An 18,864-nucleotide genomic window follows, 5' to 3' on the forward strand; every position below is an offset into this window, starting at 1 on the left:
ACACAGGCTGGCTGAGTCCTGCTGATGCTGGTCTTAAAGCCAAACACACATGGTTTGAATTAAGGCTGGCCTCCCTCTGTCCAAATGCATTGCAGATTATGGATGATGTGGGTTTTGCATGGGTAATTTTTTCTTTTTCATCTCAGTATAAGGCAGCCCAGGAGACACCATCATGTATGATGTGAGCATTTTTCTTGTGCTCTGTGTTTGATTTAATCAAAAGAGCTTTCTTAGCAGCCTGGATACACTGGGTGACCACTTCTACTATTCTCAGCATTTTGCAACATGATTATTTTGCCAGTACTCTTTTATGTGCAGGCTTGAGTGCACTCAGAAGCATCAGGCACAGCTCATTGATTTAGGGTCATCTGATCTGGGATAAAATAAGACAGTGGGTAGCTTTTACCATTGTGTCTTCACCTCCTGGTATAGACAGGGGGGAAGCAGGGTTGCCTTCAGCAGGAGCCCATGGGTGCCCCTGTCAAACAAGACACCTCAGTGCTGCACTGCTGTGTCCCAGCAGCAGCAGGGGCAGAGTCCCTGATGCAGGGCATTTCTTTGCTGGACTGCTGGGAGCTGAGACTGGCCATGGCTCCAGTGGTGGCCTATGGCTCCAGTGGTGTCTCACTGTCATGGTTTGTGGCCTCTCTGGGGTTGTCCCCCAGCAGGTGGCACAGACCCAGCAGCACCAGGAGGCTCTGCCTCAGAGTGACAGTGGGGATTTGCTGCCGTGCCTCACTGATGCTCTGCCAGCTGCCCAGTTCCTCTGCAAGCAAACCTGAGATTGGGGTTTGTTTTTATTTATTCTATTACATAAAATATTCAAATTTGGAAAAAAAAAATAAACCCAACCCACACCAACATCAGGAGAGCCCCCAATATCCAAAGGTGTTTCTAGAGAAGGATATTTCCCATTTGCTCCTGCTGGATATTTCCCATTTGCTCCCTTTGTCCCATGGTGCAGTGCTTTCCATTTTGAGGTCTGATGTTCTTGGGTCAGACCTGGATGCAGGAGCCTGTCCAAATTAGGGGCCTGCTAAACCTGGCTCATGGGCCACTTGCAAGCTCCCTCCAAAGTGAGTATATGCAAATTCACTGATTGTATTCCTTGTCTTTCTGGAGCTTGTTGTGCAACTCAAGATTGGTTTCTGCGTCATCCTGCTATGAGTCCGAAGTCCTGGAGGGAGATATGCCAGTATGAGGCATATTAGTGAAAAGACCTAGTAAAGGGGCTGGTGACTTCATTTTAGCCAGTGGGATAATTTGTGCAATGCAGCTCAGCTGTTGCTTTCATGCTGGCATGGTACTGTGGAGGAAGGGTTTTTGAAAGGCTTTGGGAATGGGAAACTGAGGAAAAGATACATTTATGTATGCCCCATTGTTTTGGGAAAGTTTTGCTTCAGCATTTCTCTGTAAACTCCCTTCTCCCCATCCCTGAGCAGTTCCCATTGGACCTGACCCCTGGGGTGGTTCTGATGTGCCCAGGCTGGACACTGTCTCTATTGTTTAGACCTTATCTCTTAATTTTGCTGTATAAAACTGTATCTGGGCAGTAGCCCAGGGCCTTTGGTCCCTGCAACCGTTCAGGCAATACAATCTCTCTGGACTGCACACCATTGACCTCTCTTCGTCTCTTTATCTCCATCCCTTGCGGTGACCGAGGCAGCGCCGCAGCTCGGACCGTGCTAACCCAGCCGCTGCCTGGTGAGCCCAGGGCAGCGGGACCGCGGCAAACCCCGGCCCCGGGAAGGGACAGCTAGCCAGAGGGTCCCGGGGGGCCGGGGAGGGGCGGGGGACAGCAAGTGACACCCGAAAGCTGCACTCAGCTTGGGCTCTGAGGGCAAGGAACCTTTGGTGAGGGGCAGCTGAGAGTAGACAAGGGTTAATTTTTTCACCTGGAAGAGCTGCATTTTCCTGAAGAGGGAAGAGCCTCTGCATCCCTCCTGTGAGCTCTGGAAAACATTTTGAAATTTTTTTTCTTCTTCAAATAAAGAATTCATTAAGTTTTCTGTTCCTCTGAGTCCCTGTGCTTCCCATTCCCAGAGGCATAATATTGAGCCTAATCACCAACTAGAACAACTGAGGCCTTTATTTTGGTGTAAAGCTTCATGAAAAAAGAAAGTCCCCTGTGTATGCAGCTGTAACACTTGCATAATTTTAAGAAATATGGAGAAACTCACGACTGATTTCCAAATCTGCGTCTTCCTTTTTTCTATAATGAGTGTGATGCATAATTTACACAGGCAAGAAAATGTAGGAAGCTGATCCTTTTTTTCTTTGTGTTTGTTTTCATTCAGTTACAGAAGGGCTGGAACTGCAGAAAGCTGAGATAAGAGCCCTACCCCTTCCTTGGTGCAGTGGCGATATGAAGGATGAAGAGGAATTCAAGGTACAACCACCAGGACTTAGTTGGGTCTTTCCAGCAGTTATCAAAAACAAGTATGTCTTGTTTGTTTCCTGTCTTGAAAAGGAGGAAGATGAGAGCCATGGAGTGAAATGCTCAGTGAATCTGGGGGCAATCACAGCCTCAGCCACTGAGATACCTGGCCACACCCACAGCTCTGGCAACAAGGAATATTATAAAAATTCCTCCCTGGATGCCATAGACATGTCGATGGTTTTGCATATGTTGAAAACTCCCTGGCTAATGACATATTTCCTCTTTGGGCTGACTCATGAGCTGCTTCTCCTTGTTGCTATGAAAGTTGGAAGCACTTCAATGCTGTGTGCTGCAAGTACATTTCATGAAAGGAGAGAAAAATCTCAGTATTATTTCTGGATTCACAGATTTGACCCTTTCACTTTTGCAGTCAGTGAGCTCTGCCAGTTCGACATTTATTAAATAGCATGTTAGTGGCAGAAGGAATGGCAATAAAATTTGTGTGTATAATTTAAAGCAAACAATCTCTGCTCTTAATCCAGCCTTCAAGGCCTGAAGTAAACAACTGCATTTCAAGGGAATGCTACTGAGAAAAGGAAAGGTCTGTTGGGTGCTACTTGCTTTTAAGCATTGAGACAAAGTGTTTAACAGCCTAAAAGCTCTAAGCCCTGCTTGTTCTGGGGAGATAACAGCTCCATTAATTAGATGATCAAATATTACTTTATTGGTAAATTCTTGTATTGGCCTGGAATGGCTTGTGCTTGCTTATGAGACATGTAACTCAAGTCTTTTGAGCATTTATAATATTCTATAATACAGATTATTTAATGTAAATGCCATAATTCTCTAATTTAAGTGATATTTGCATCAATGTTGTGTGTTGATTATGACCTGGTTCAGGGTACTTATCTGAGCTGATTTTCAGTAGTTCTCAGGGAAAAAAGAAAATGTTCAAGATTGACACAATGTTGAATGTTGTTTTCTCTCCCTCACCAGAGCAGGTGAGGCTCGTGGGTCTGAGTACATGAGCTCATTTTGACTTAGCACCATGCCAGCACATGAGCAGAGGGAAATGTGAGGAAAAAGAGGCCGGATAAAGCCCTAAGGGCTGCTGACACAGAGACCAAGAGCCAACCTGGCTCCACTGCATCTGACTCCTGAGCAGGGGCAGTTTATATGGAGATGAACAGCACCTTCCTCTGTGTCTGTTTGCCCTGGTGCACTGGTGGTTATGAGCTGCTGATGGCCAGAGGTTACAGCCTTGGGGCTTAAGGGAAACTAAAATCACTGCTAATTCACCTTGAAAAGTGAAAAGTAGGCAGTGTGCTCAGGGGTGCAACAAGAGCCAGCGTGGGGAGCTGGGGGCACACACAGTGGCTGAGTTCTGCCAGCAGAAGCCACTTGGCCCTCGGAGCCAGTACCAGGCTGTCGTGCAGGGACGTGGGCTGCACAGACTGGAATCACTGGTGGATTTAAATCAGTCCTAGCATTTCACAACCTCTCCCTGCAGCTCCCTGTGCAGGGCCCCTATACATTTGTATACCATACAGCTCCTTCACAGCATGCAGTACTTTGAACACATAGTATACATGTTTATCTCAAAGCAGGATAGACACCAATTAACACTGCTCGTTAATGAGGGCACAATCAACTTGCATAACCTTGAACCACTGAATGCACACAGTGATGTATGAATGAGAGGTTAACTGCGGATGACAGCTCATTTCTTTTTGCTCTTCTGCCCAGAACATCCTGCCAATACACACATTATAAATAACATGTTCTCATGATGGTAATGGCGGGGGGGGGGCATTTCAGAAGCAAGAATTGCTTATTTTTTTTTAGGAGTGATTACATGACATTAGGGGGTTCAGCTTTAATACCATCTGTTACCTTGGCTGCTGGGATCAGCTGCTCCGCTGTAGGATCTCCACTGCTGGTACCCTTGACCACAGCCTAGTTCTGCACTCTGAATTAGAGAGTTGAATGTGAAACAAATTAACATAGATACCTACAGAAAAGGGCAAGTTGCCTTTTTAATGTGCCTGAGACATGGGTGCCCATGTGACTCACAGTTCACGACTCACAGAGTGGTGTCATTCGGAATTCGTGTAAGCGCTCACTTGCTCACCCACACACGCCCGTGTTACATCCTGCTTTTCCATGCAAAGCACTCAGGCAGCCACACAGCCCAGTTAGCAACACGCTATCTCTGCTCTCACACACTCTGCACACCAGTGTTCCTTCTGTGGGGAATATATTTACTTGCTGTAAGGAGCCATCTAGTGAGGACTTACTGCACATAGAATTAAAGTAACTGCTTCTTTACTGTTTGCTGGCAATACTGATAGAAAACATGCTTATTTCTTCCCCTCTTTCCCCGCTCCATGTTCTCCTTGCCACACTGAAAGTGCAGCAAAAGCAAATGTCGTGAGGCGGTGCAGGACCAAACGCTGATTCCCTGGCTGTCCCTGTAGAAAGCCCAGGAGCACATGTGCTCACCCTGGCTCAGCCCTGCTCTCCGGGGACCTGCACAGAGCCAGCAGAGTCCTCAAGGAGCTGCCCTGTGTGCTGGCAGGAGCAAAAGCCAAGTGTCCAGGCTCAGCATTAGGGAAAGGCCGTGAGCTTGGTGCCGCTGTGGTGTGTGGAGCTGGAGGCACAGCCAGCCGGGAGAGTGCCCGCCAGGCGGGCAGCGATGGGAGCTTGGTTTAATTGGCAGAAGGCTGAGCCAGAGCCTCTGTCAGCACACAAATAAAAGAGAGCAGTGTTTGAATGGTGGGCACTTCTTGCGAATTTGCTTTTTAGGTTCGTTTTGTTCTTTAGAGAACGGCAAGCTCGTGGAGATGGAAATGCGAGAGTAAAGTTGAGAGTGTCTGTGCACTGCAGAAAGCTGAAGTTACTGCTGCTGGAGCATCAAAAGCACAGCTACAGTGCAAATTCATATTGTTGGCAACTGTACAGTCCACAAAGGGTCCAAGCACACCAAGTTAAATATTAAGCTCTCACCCAGGGAAATGACAGCAGCTTTGCCACAGGTTAGAAATAAGATTTTGTGTTGTGCTCTGAAATTTTCCCCAGTGAGCAGAGCTGGGCGCAGGGACAGGGCGGAGCGGCAGCATCAGTGCCTGTTTCAGGTGTGCTGAAACAGTCGCCAGACTAAAACCGAGCGGGCACTGGGGTCTCCATCGAGGTGTGCCCAGATGCTCCACAGCAGGACGTGTGCTGGAGTCTCCATCGTGACATTCACTGAGGGGGCTCCTCTGGTCCCTGCCAGCCTCCTGGGGGGGAGTTTGCAAGCAGGCGAGCAGCTGCACAGCACTTGGAGCATGCTGTGCTGGCACTGGAGTAATCCTCCCCATCTCCTGCCTGCCTGTTTGCAGCACTGACTCTTAGCAGGCAGCCTTTCTGTTCCTTGATAGCTCAGCTCTTGCTCTCCCACGTTGTCCTCAGCTCAATTCCCTCAGGGACAACTGGCCAGCCCTCAATGGGAGAGCTCCAGCTCCGTGGCACACTGGAGGAAATAGATGCTGAGACGTTTGACACTGTGATACACAATAAACAGGACAGTCATTTTTCATAGCTATGATGCATATCAGGATAGGCAAAGTAATCCAACTTTTATAAACAAGCCTGTATTCTACAAAACCCAGACACTCTCTCATGCACAAGAAAATGCCCTGAATTATGAATGTCTGCCATTTTACAATAACTATTCCTTGCTTTTAATTTTTTCCTTGAAAACTCAGTCAATTATTTTTTTTACAGTGAGGAAATCCCCCTTTTCAGTTGGTGGAAATTATTTGACTACATCAATGATTAATAGGTTTAATATAATAGCTGCAATGGAAATTTAGAAAGCAAACAAGCCAAACAGAGCTGAATGGATTTGGTATAATGATTTCATTAGGGATTTTTAAAAGTTTGCTTTATACTTGCAGTTTGTTGTTAGAAAGAATTGGCTGAATTCAGTCAAAATGGTTTGTTCTTTGTCTGTCCGTGGTCACCATAGCTACCATTTCAATCTGTTAACATATGTGGTATTATTTTGTTCCTTTCTCTTAAACTCTGTTCACAGATGCTGTCAAGATTTCCCTTTGTACATATCTGGTTGGTTCATGCCAGGTTTGGCTCCGTGCCTGCCCAGGGGAGAGCCTCTATCATCAGGACAAGGTGTTTTGGTACTGACTGCAGCAATGGAGACAGTATTAGCAACTGGGGTGGGCATGGCTCCTACTCCACTAAGGCATAGGATCTGTGACAAATACCTTGGGAAGATATTGTCAGAGGTGTACCTTTTTCTGGAGAGGTAGGTATTCCCTGGATGTGCTGTGGCAGCTCCTTGGCTGCCATAAATCAGTATAAATGCATTTGTTTTAGTGGAGGTGTTGTGTCTGCTGGTAGTCAAGCCCTGTGATGTTGCTCATTACACAGGTTTTGGGTTTTGGGTAAGGAGCCAAGAGATGAAGGGAGGCTCAGCTACAGCATTTTAAATAAATAAGTAATAAGACTGTACAGCCTCTGTTCTTTTGCTTTTTCCAGTCTTAGAAAAGGTTCAGGTTGCCACTGAGGATGGAGGTATATCCACTCCGTGCTATGGAGAGGATTGGAATATTTAGTGGAGATCAGATTATCCACATTTCACATTTTAATTGGCATTGAGTGAGGAAAAATCAGTTTCTTCTATTCCTGAATGTGAAGGTGATTGAGATGGCTTAATTTTCTTTCCAGCTGTGAAGCAGGCAGATAAATATATTGATGTATAGATGCAGTACAGTTTATAGTGAAGCTGTAAGAGAAATCAGCCTGGAAAATACACAATTTCCTTTCAACAAAGCACTCACAGTAGAGAGTAAAGTTAAGTATGTATATTTATTTTTTTAAGAGCATAAAAACATTTGTTTAAAGCTCTGTGGCTCTGATTTTTCAGAGCCACTGAGCACCCTGCTCTCTGGTTTCTTTTAACTGGAGATGTAGGTTTTCAGCATTTCTGGCAGCCAGGCCCCCTTTACTAATGCCTGCAGAGAGTAGCTGAGGAAAGTGTGAGAAGCATTATTGTAATGAGGGGCTAATTCTGCCTCTCCTTCCTGCCTCAGTGCAGATGAAAGAGTGCCTGCAAGTCGTGTTATGTGCACAGGAAAAGGGAATTCTGATTACTGGCTCTGGCTCCCCAGGGGCAGGGATGATCTCCTAGCACAACTCACAGTAAGTCACATCTGCATTTCCAGTATAAGGCCCCTTTTTAAGGACTCCTAGTTTAGCTATAAAAATTCACTTAGCATGCATGAGTAGAAACCAAATTGACAAGATAGACCATAACTACTCTGAAAGGGCCATTAGTTCCTGCCGTATGAAAATTCCACATTTTTAAAAAGCAAGTATTATTCACATTTGCACAACAGGCTGTAACTGTTCCTTCTAAGCCATTATAGACTGTATGGAAATAATAATTTTCAAAATCACTATTGATACCACAGGCACAGAAACAGCAGGAGACAGATGCCTTTACTTGATGTTAATCCAGAGCCTTCTTTCAGAGCCACTGAACAGGTTGGGATCAGTTTAAACCTTTGGTTTACACCAATGTAACTGAGAAAAGGAAGACCACATAAGAAAGATTTGGTCTGATATTTGAGTTTGGTGCAAGGTTTCTGGTGTCATCAGAGGAATCCCAGAGGGGCAGTGGCCGTAAGAGCAATGAAAGACCATCCATCTCCTGTGCTGCTGGGCAGGGAAAATGAATCTGTATTTGGTGTGTTCCATGTTTAATAAGGGGAAAGCTTGGAGCAGATAGGAATTCCGCTTTTTTTTTTTTTTTTTTTGTTGTGATTTTAAGAGGTACTAGGTCATGGCTATTTAGAAAATAGTTTCTTTTGTTTCATGATTAGTGCCTGACTTGACACCAAACAGAAGTTCCATTGATTTTTTCTTTTCTGGGTTTTCATGTGTTGAGGGTTTTCTTTAGACAAATACCAGTAAGGAACTAACCTGTATTTCTGTCTCCTCCCTCTGAGATCACAAGCATTTGAGATTTCCAGATTATATTTAGGCTGAATGAAGTGAAAGTGAACAGTCAAAAGCTGGTACTAGAGTCCTGTGGAGCTGTGCTGCCTTAGGGAAGCTGGTCCTGAACCTTCTACTTGTTTTACAGCAAAGGGAATTCCCAGAGATTTCAGCACAGCGATCCCCACATACAGAAGGATGTGAATAAAATTATTTTCTTCACTCTCACATGTATGTATGGACATATCAACCTGTATATTTATACTCTGTTACAACAGTTTTCTTGATCCTATGACTATGTGTTTTGAAGGGAGTTTCAGATTAATCCTAATAGTTCCCATTCCCATGGGAATGCCAGTGCTCAGAGGCCCTGTAGGATAGCCCTGGCTGCATTTCCCTAAGATCCCCTATGTCATGGGAAGAGATTGGCTGAGTGGTGGAGTAAAGGGGGCTGTGTTGGCAGAAACTCAATGCAGGGATTTTTTTGGTATGATTTCAGGAGCAAGCAGCTGCCTCTCAGCTGGACTTCTCTTGCCCATTTCTGGGATTACCAGGATAGCAGCAAGACAGCAAGACACATGGAGTTCTCCCAGGGAGGCAGGAGACCACCTGGCTGAGGGACTTTGCTGTGCTCAGAGCCCTGGGCTGCAGCGCATCTCCTCCATGGGAGGGTGCAGGGAGGGGCTGCCTGACATGTTGCAAAGGTGGGACACCTCTCTCTGGGCAGTCTTTTCTGCTCCCACCACGGACTGCAGTGACATGGGCCACTGCAAAGCTGCCACCATAGTGGGGCTGGCATAGAAGAGTTTTCCTGCTGGATCCAGGCGATGTTTCTCATAGTTTGTTATCCTTGACATAGCAGAGTCCTTCAAAGGTAGTGCCACAGTACTGCATGAGCTCCTGGGGAGAACTTCTTCCCTCAATCAATTAAAAAAAAAAAAAAAGGTTGATTTAAACACTGAAATTCAAGGGATTGTATTCTTTGCAAAGCTCTTACAATGGGTATCTGCTGTTAAACTTCAATCCTTGTCCCACAAGGTCTTGTAACAAAGAGCTCTCCAAAGGGATTGTGTGCATTTCTTGTTCAAAATCTCCTGTGAGAAGAATTATGTTATTTGACTCCCAGACACCTTAGAAATGATGGCAGCTGTTCCCTGCAATTTCAGCTCCCTTCACAGACCAGCACTCCTCACTGGCTGCCCCAGAGACAAGTGAAATGGAAGTCTATAAAAAGAGAGTGGTATATTCCCAGGTTAAGTGCTGTGTTCACTGCAATCATCCCTTCGATTAAGTGGCTCCCTAAAAGGAAATTTTTTTCCCCCATATGTTTTTTTAAGGAGTGATGAATCTCTTCACACAGTGTGTTTCTCATCAGATATGGAGATTAACTTAAACACAGAACTGAGTGAAGCAAACCCATCAGCTGTCTGAGGCTTTCTACTCTGATTTTGCTGCATGCCTCTTCCTCACCCTTAGAAAGGGGAAGGTGACTGTCCTACCTCCCTCAAGGCCTGTTTTTTGGGAGAAGGCACCAGCTATGGAGGGGTTAATGCCACCAGAGCCTGTCTCACCTCCCCTCACTGCTGTCATTTCCTATTTTCTCCTCCTGAGCTCTTCCCCAGGGCTGATCAGAGGTGCAGGATGGGGGACAGAGAGGGGCTGCCTGCTCTGGGCACTGCCTGCCAAGGGTGCCCAGCCCTGGAGCGCTGCTGGCTGGGCAGCAGGGGAGCTGAGGGGCAACAGGGCTCCTCAACAGCTTCACGTTTAATTCGCTGAGAGGAGCTCCCAGGAGGAAAAGGAGGAAGTGGAGTCCTGTGAAGGCAACATAGGGTGTCAGGGAAAGCTGTATACCCCTGCCAAAAAGGAGCCAGAACGCTGCAAAGGGGGTGGTCACAGTAGCATGTACAGATGGGTGACTCCTGTTCCCATCAGCTTCACAAGCTGTGAAATATCTCCTAGCACAAATGCTGAAACAAACTCACTGGGGGCTGTGTCCATGCGTTGCTGGGGACAGACAGGGTGTTCTCCACAGCTCTGCCCGCAAGATTGTTGTGTGCTTATCCCACTGCTCTCCCCAGCATCGCCAGCCTCTGCCTGTGCAGGATTTCAGTCTCATTCTCTCCTTCCTCCCAGGTCATCTCTTAGTGCCTCCCCTCTGGGTCAGCCTGGAGCCCTGCTCCAGGCCGAGACAGGGTTGGCTCCCCTGCTCCTGCCATGCTCACCCTGCAGCTGCCAGCAGCCCTTTTCCTGCCTCCCACTGCTGATCCAGCCCCAGCTCTGCACCCTCTCACTCCCATCACAACTCCCCCCCTCGATTTTTTCCACTGGCCTCCTACTCACTACAGGATATGAGCCATTCTCTCCAGTGGGAAATAAAAGTTTGGATTAAAATTTACTATATAATTCTTTCTCTAAAAGCAACTTCTAGGTTGAAAGGCTCCAAGGACAAATTTCCAAAGGCCCGTGAGAGATTTAGGGACAGATTTTAAAAGTCTTTTAGTCACATTAAAATGAAATTGGATTCCTCTTGGGTTTTGTTTTATCAGCAAAAGGAGGTGCTTTTGAAACTTGCACATCATGCTTGTTTATGTCTTTTAGGCACATAAATGCTTCCACAGATTTGGGGGTTGAACACCCAAGTCCCCTTGAAACCTACGAGAACCTGGCATCATCTCATGTGCATTCCTTCCAAATTCCAGCCAAAATTGTTGTCGAACTTGGAGCACAAAGTTCTAAAGTAAGAGATAATAAACCCGATTTCCTCTTTGCATTAACAGGCAGCTTAGCACCAGGGGAAAGAAAACAACACATAGTGTTGACTGTATAAACATCTTGTTCAAAGGGTAACATTTTCCTGATTAATACCCTTTCAGTATTAAAAACAATCAGTCTAGAGTGTGATTAATTGTCCTTATACTACTGGTAACCAGCTATATGTATATACATACATACATATATACTTGTGTAAACACACAGGAACATTCTCACTGGGGTAAGCATTTTTAGTGCATCTGTTTTCAAGGAAAATACATTATGAAGGAGGTGAGAGAGCTGCTTCCTACAATTCCAGCTAATGGGAAGGGGTTTAACTCTTATAACCCTTTGTTGCAAGAACTAGCAGCCCTGAGGACGCACTATGAGCATTGCTGTCCTGGGAAAAGGCTTGAAACACTCATCTGGGCAGGAGGGAGGCCAAAAAAGAAGCAGAAGACACTCTTCTTTTCATCCAGGGAATAAAAGTTGTTCAGTTGTTGGGCATCCTGGCTGCATTTCTACTTAATCTGTATTTTATTTGTAGGACTCACAGGGTTAATGACAATATGAAAAGTTTTCATTTAAAAATTGGCAAGGAGAGGTGCTTTTCCCCTAACAAAGAGAAACAAATTTCAAGAAATTTTTTTAAATGACAGTCCTGGTCCAACCTGTTAGGCCACAGTATATGCACAACAGTGACACTGTCTTCATAAGGAAGAGATTTTTTTTCCCACTCTTTTTGCTCTAATATCTAAACAGGTGAGCAGGTTAACCACTACATTACAGTGTTGTCCAGAAGTTGCAGCCAAGCTCAGGCCCTAGGAAGATACCATCCCTGCTTTACATAACTGAGTCTGCTGCAGATCATACATGAAATTCCTCTTGAGGAGCCTGAGCAGGACCTACAGGTGTGTGCAGTCATGCGTGGGATCATGGCCTGATGTGTCTAAATGAAGTTTTGATTCAGGTAAATAAGATCCTGTACCGACCAGAGACTCTCTTAGTGCTTACAGGGTTTCCCCCGCATCTGTCCCACTTTGCAGAACTTAAAAATAATGAAGTGTTAACACCGGTTTCCTCCAGAGCAAGTGCTGAGAGCCAGATGATAATTTGTTGCTCTTTTGGCATTAGAGGCTGCATAAAGTGTATTCACTGTTGCTGCTAAAAAATAAAACACAGTTCTGTATTTTGTGTACACACTCACCTACACTCTGCAAAGAGTTTTGTTTATGGCCAGAAAACAATTTTTCAAAGTTTCCTTCAAGAGCAACACCAAAATCTGTTGTGCTGTTTTGGGACACTCCCAAAAATTCAGGCTTTTAGCTTAAGCATAAAGAAACCCAACACCACTGTTCAGAACGCAAAAACAAACAGGAAGAATTTTCTCAATAGTTAGAAACAAAAAGCTCCATCAGCATTAGAGATGTTATATTCAGGGCTCACAAATTTCTGCAGAAAGGCTGGAAAATGAAGAGCAGCCCTGCTGTGGATGAAGAGGGTGTTGCTGGCCTGGGACAACAGCTGTGACAGGTGCAAATGGGCTGTGATGGTGACAGCGCTGAGACTTCCTGCTCTGGAGACCCACATGCACAGGGCACACAGGGCACACAGGGCACACAGGGCACACACACGCAGCGCTTGGCGCCCAAGGGAGAAGGCACAGACCCGCTGCTGCTCCTGGGCACCTGCTGGGGCCCAGGGCAGCCTGGTGGGCAGGCAGGAGGGGCAGAGCGTGCCCGGCTCACCCGGGGCATGGCTCAGGCAGGGGTGGCATCCCTCGTGGCACTGCCAACAACTGGGGACCAGGGAATGTGCTGCTTCCCCAGCCCACTCTGACAGGATGGAGCTGCTCAGCCCCCTCCGGGCAGGGGCTCGGGACAGGGCTTGGGACAGGCACACCGTGGTGAAGTGTCTCAGCAGTTCAAGTGAGGGAAATTGTGTTATGAATAATTTAGATTTAGATTTTAATCCTGGGGCCTAAGTGGGTAATGGCCATGAAGAGAAGAGGAGGGAGGGAGGAAGAGGAAGTGAAGGAAGACCAAAATTAGGCCCAGATTTGCAAAACTGTGTACATGTGTGTGTCTCAGCCTAAGCTGTATACACACATTTCCAAATGTCATCTGTGGCCTCAGGTTCAAGTTTATTTCAGCCTAAGTCTTGGGGTGAGCCTTTTTTTTTTTTTCCCTTCCCCCCCCCCCCCCCCCCAAGTACTGGGACTTTCAAAGCTCCTTATAAAATGAAAGATCAGGTGTTCCCTTCCTGCCCTTGCATTTCTGGAGTAGAGATCCTCGAATACAGAGGAGAAGGATAATGAACACTCAGCCATGTTTGCATTCCTGTCTCTCATGAAAATGTATTTTCTGCTACAGAACCAGTACACTTTGCAATGGGAAATATTTGTGGCTGCCAGTGTTGGGGTTTAAGAGCATCACTAATTACTCCCCTAATTTAGAACTAGTATTTTCAAAGAATGCGAGATCATAAATTTTAGTTTTGTGAGCTAAAAAAAGTTATTTTAATATTTGTACTTATTTTAATGAAGAGAAAATAAGCTTATTTTTTCAGCGGTAAATAAATACTCACAGGTACATGCATGTGTAAACAAAGGAAACTGATTGCATATCAGTATGCACACACAACACACATTCCAAGTGAAGATGGGAAAGGAGATACTGTAAAGAGCACAGTATGCTGAAGCAAACTACCACACACCTCAACAAGGTACTTATTTCCTTAATTTTAATGGAGAAAAATAGTGTGTGAATATTAAGGACCGTTTCCAAACGACTCCCTGGAAGAGAAATAATTTTGATAATCTTAGGCACAAGATAGAGAAGGAAGGGTAAGGCCAGGGCTGGAGCCGATGGCTCTCCCCCGGCAGCTCTTTCCCCCCTCCCCCCCCGCACCGTGCAAATTCTCTTGGATTAAAATGGCAGAGGGAGACGGGGAGTGGCTGGGGACAGTTTGGCTGATACGAGATAACCGCTGCTAGTCAAATGGCACTTTTAATTGCTCGGCCAATAAAAAAAAAAAAACAACCAAACTTGCTACAGAAGTTAATTTGAATGAAAATAGCAGACACACCCTACAAGCTGCTTTCCATGACTGTGCATTGTGCTGCCTCAGCCTGATTTACAGTTCGAGTCGCAAATAACAGCGTGCGGTCTGGGTACACTTTGGTTGCCCATTTTAGCTACGGCCAGGCTGGACGCCCCCTTTCCCCCCCAGCAGTTCTCCCCCACGCCGTGCGGGTTTTCCCGACAGGAGCCTCGTGTGCCGAGGGAAGGGAACGCGGCGCCGCCGCCGCTTTTGTTCCGCACCTCGCCCCGCTGCCGGGTCACGCCGGGGAAGGCACGGAGCGTGGGACGCGGCCGCCGCGCCGCGAGGGCTCCGCGTGGGGAGCCGGGCGCGCCGCCGGGAACGCGGGGCGCGGGATCCACTGCCCGGCCGGCCCTGAGCGCCCACCCCGGCTCGGCACAAGAGGCCGAGGGGGAGCCACGGAGTTACTTGGGCGGACCCGGGGCGGCTCCTCGGGCACCGCGCGGTGCCCGCGGCGGGCGGCGGTGCCCCGGGGCAGCTGGCAGCGCCCGGCTGACGGGGCAGCACCGCGGCCCCGTCCGTGCGGTGCCGCTGCCCGGCGGGCTGCTGCCGCTGCCCCGCTCTCTCCGACCTCGGCGCTGTCCCGCACTCTCGGTCGGGCCGCCCCCCTGCTCTCCTCAGGCCACTCCTGGCCGCCGGGACCCCCATCCCCTCGTGGGACTCTGGCCGCTGCTGCCGGCAGGAGCCGTCCCGGACAGAGCAAGCCCAGAGCCCCAACCCTGCCGGGCTCAGCTCCCCTCGGACTACTGAGCTTTGTATGGAATCTCATTCAAACTGCGCCGTAACCTTCCGCCACGGGGGAGGCGGGTGGGGGGGGGCAAAGTAGTCCCTTGCCACGCTCCTCCCGGGTCCGAGTTCCCGGCGGGGCGGCGGAACCGGGGCCGAGCCGGGGGAGCGGCCGGGGAGGGGCTCCCCGGCGGGGGGTGCGGCCCCGCCTCCAGCCCGCTCCGCTGGCAGCAGAGAGCGCGGAGCAGAGGTATCGCTGGGCGGAGAGATCGCGGAGAGATCGCGGAGCCCGCACACACACGGCCCGCGGTCCGCCTCCACCGCGCCCAGCGAACGGAAGCGCCGGGCCGCCGCGATGGACAGGCGGCGCCGGCCAATGGGCGGGCGGGATGGCCTCCCAAAATGTAGGTTTGGCCAATGGGAAGGGGCAGGAGCGGGGGGAGGCGGGGCTGGCCGCGGGCAGCAGCGCAGGTTGAGCGGAGTCCCAGCGCAGGGCTGGGATGAGCCTCAAAGTTCGGGGCGATCGCGGTGGGGGATGTAGCAGCGCCGCCACCGCCGCGCACCGGCCCGGCCCGCCCCGGCTCCCGCCCGCCCTTGGCGCCTCCCACAGCCCCCCCCCCGCAGTTTTTAAACTCTGATCTTCTCCCCCCCCCTCCCTTCCCTTCTTCTCCACACCCCCCTCCCCTTCCTCCCCTAAATGCCAGCCATGATCGAGAAGGGCCCGGAGGTCTCGGGGAAACGGCGGGGCAGGAACCAGAACGCCGCCGGGGCGAATAATAACAACAACGGCGGCAGCAAAAGTTTATCCGCCGCCCCCAACGGCAACAGCGGCGTGAACTCCTGGGAGGAGGGGAGCTCGGGGTCGTCCAGCGATGAGGAGCACGGTGAGGAGCGGGTGCGGGGTGCGTTTTTTGGGGGGGTTGGTCCTAGGGGCCGCTCGGGCCCACGCGGGTAACGCTTCTCCCTCTGCCTCCCTCAGCTGGCGGCGGAATGAGGGTCGGGCCGCAGTACCAGGCGGTGGTCCCTGATTTCGACCCCGGTAAGTCTTTATTATGTTTTAAGGGGGGCAGCTCCTCCCCCTCATCCAGTGCTTTGGACCCTCCGCCTCCCGATGAGTGGGGTACGAGCCCCCCCCCCCCCCCCCGCCCCGGGTTCCACTCATCGGGTCCAAAAATAATCTCCCCTTAATTCCACTCTCAAACACCCAGAGCAAGAACAAGGACCCCCCCTTCCTCCCCCCTTCCCCAGCGCACACGGTTGATAAAAGAAGTCTCGATGCTTTCCAGAGGGCGCTTTGCAGGCAGGGAGGAACAGGGAAGCTGGCAGGGCTGGAGGAGGCAGGAGATGGCAGTTGGGTGGGATTTTTTTTCTTCTCATTTCTTTTTTTCTTTCTTTTTCCTTTTTTTTTTTCCTTTTGTTCGGCTTTTTTTGCTTGTTTTTCTTTCTTTTTTTGTTTGTTCCATCCTCTTATAAACTCGTGTTTCTGTGGTTTCAGTGATAGGGGTGGAACTAGAAGATACCAAGTTATAATTATAATTTTTTTCGAAGGTATTTAGAAGTGACTTAGGTCTGTATTTTAATTTTTTTTTCTTCCTAAGAAGCTCTTTGCCTGTGTTCTCCAGAAAAAAAAAAAATGTTTAATGTTCCAGCTATTCTGCTTCGGTTCTTTGTAAGCTAATTTAAAGTGGTATGGAAGCAAATTTTGAGCAAACAAAGGAATTGGGGCTGTGCTGAAAGGCAGGTGCTGGAAGCACGGTGGTACTGATGTATCTCCGGGTATAGAAAGACAGGCTGTTGACCTCTTTAGTTTGAAATCTAAGCTTTTTTTTTTTTTTTTGGTATTGTTCCTTTGTAAGCGGAGGTTGCAGCTAGTGAAAACCCTCCTTCTGTCTGGAGATCCTAGCGTTTGGAGTTGTCCCTTTGCCCAGCCCAAACTTAATTGAATCCTCCGCACCTCTCAGACTAAAACAAAAAGAATGCTGTGGAAAGCCACAGTGTCTCCTTATCGAATAATCCTGAGAGTTGCTGTTGTGTGGACTCGGGAAAAAGATTTATCATAGGTCATCCTCAGACTGTGCACTAATGTTGGATGCCTTTTTTATTATTAAGTATATGTGTCCGTTCCTAACTGTTAAGCTCTCAGGGTGGGGGGAGGGCAAAGAGGATTTTTTTTTCTTAAGTTCAGTATTACTTGTATTCATTTACAGAATAATTTTTCCCCACTCCTTCCCCCCTTCGTTTTCTTGACAAAATAAGATACAAGGGGGAGTCCATTTCTTGGTTGACCAGGAGGAAAAACGGGGCGGACAGCGAGGAGGAGGAGGGAGGGGGAGGAAGGGGGAGCTGTTAGCTAGGCAGCAGTTGACACTGGTTTTCAATCTGTAGGTCAAACGCAGCATTTCTGTAGCACACAACGTGCATCACATTGACTTATCAGCCACGTATCGTAATACTTGGGCTTTACAGTCACCCTGGTGAATTATACTCTTTTGAGCAATTCGTTTATTGAGCATAATAGGTGGGGGGGAAAAATATTGCGAGCTGCTTCCTGACTGTTGTGTACTCAGATGTACATTGTTCTGGTTTAAACTTAGACATAAACAGTGACCTATACAAAGGTTATTGCTTTCTATGCTGTGTGGAGTGGAAGGGAGGGGGAAGTGTGTGATCTGAAGAAACAATTTTTTTTCTGAGTAATCTGTACCCTAACATGCGATCAGCAGGTGATTGTGTTTGAGTTCACCGTGTAATACAGCAAGCCTATAGTTGGTTCACCCAAAGTAAATGATCAGTCTTCTGATGACCTGAATGGACATCAGATCCTCCTTTACTGGCCTCAGGGTGTTTGTTTTTTCTGTTTCTGACAAGTAAACCTTTTAATTATGAAGTTTGGAGTGAACTTTTATCTGCTTGTATATGGGAAAATTTGTTTCCTGTGTTGTGGAATTACCCAGGAATCATTTTGCAATGCCACGTTGTTCCCTGATTTTTGTCATCTCTTCTTGGTCCTAAAGATAAAAGCTACATTAAGTTCATTTGTTATGTCTCTTTTGTTCCCCTCTTTAAGAAAGAAAACCTTAAATAAGACTAACATGCTACACTTAGACCTTTTGACTAAAACTGTTAAGTTGTCCTGTCTTGCTGGTAATGTCAGAAGTAAAATCCTATGAAATAGTGTTATCAGAGTGCACAGATGCTGTGTCTTTCTCACTAAAAGTTTTAGTGATTGGTTGACCAAAAGATCCTAAGCTTGGAAGTTGTTATTGAGTTGTGGAGGCTTTCACCTTCAGGTTAGCTGGCTGGGAAAATGCGGAGTGCTTGTGCTGCTCTGGCTGTGTCTGAGGGGAAAATAACACAGACCAGGCCTTGTGTGCATTTCTTTTTTTTAAACTTAATGTTCAGTTATATCTTTGGCTGAGGTATATCTGTAACTGCTTATTCTTACATCAGCATTTTACGTGGGAGTTCCTCTGTCCCCATGCAGAGAGAGGGGCAGAGAAAGCATTTCATTTTGTTTCACTTCTCAGCCACATGGGAGCTGCTGCAAAGAGCAATGAAATTAGGAAAGCTTTGAAAGATCTGAAATCCTTTTCTGTGCAGCTGCAGGAGAAAAGAGAGCTGGAATAAGGCAGTGGTGGGATGTTAATCTGGGTATCATGAGTTTAATAGAGAAGAGCAAAAAACTATGGCATAGTATGGTCTGTAAGTAAAGAGTGTTCTCAGTGGTTGCCTAAGTTTAGGAAGTGAAGGACTTCATCTTTTTGTTGTCATGGGGAGGGATAGAAAGTTCATTTCTTTCCCTTGCTTTACCAGACTATGGGGAAAAGGGTTAAGGGTTGTGCTACTGCTTTGCTTTCCTTCATCCTTGAAAGAAAATGACAAGTTCACATTCTGAATTAAAATAC

General features: G+C 47.7%; 1 protein-coding gene and 1 long non-coding RNA gene across 2 annotated transcripts in view; both read left to right on the plus strand.

The window, feature by feature from the left end:
• The window catches only part of LOC146767410 (uncharacterized), a 61,739-nt gene extending 55,146 nt beyond the window's left edge, over positions 1-6,593 (plus strand). Inside the window, exons 2-3 of the long non-coding RNA XR_014955779.1 lie at positions 2,298-2,389; positions 6,456-6,593. This is a non-coding gene — a long non-coding RNA (uncharacterized LOC146767410). The remainder of the gene's footprint in view (positions 1-2,297; positions 2,390-6,455) is intronic.
• Positions 6,594-15,216: 8,623 nt separating this feature from the next.
• RCOR1 (REST corepressor 1) overlaps positions 15,217-18,864 on the plus strand; it is an 80,974-nt gene continuing 77,326 nt past the window's right edge. Inside the window, exons 1-3 of the mRNA XM_021541375.3 lie at positions 15,217-15,363; positions 15,664-15,843; positions 15,939-15,998. Of these exons, the coding sequence (XP_021397050.1) occupies positions 15,315-15,363; positions 15,664-15,843; positions 15,939-15,998 (289 nt within the window). The 5' untranslated portion in view covers positions 15,217-15,314. The remainder of the gene's footprint in view (positions 15,364-15,663; positions 15,844-15,938; positions 15,999-18,864) is intronic.

Source organism: Lonchura striata, chromosome 5, assembly GCF_050655825.1.
Source record: "Lonchura striata isolate lonStrDom1 chromosome 5, ASM5065582v1, whole genome shotgun sequence".
Classification (NCBI taxonomy): domain Eukaryota; kingdom Metazoa; phylum Chordata; class Aves; order Passeriformes; family Estrildidae; genus Lonchura; species Lonchura striata.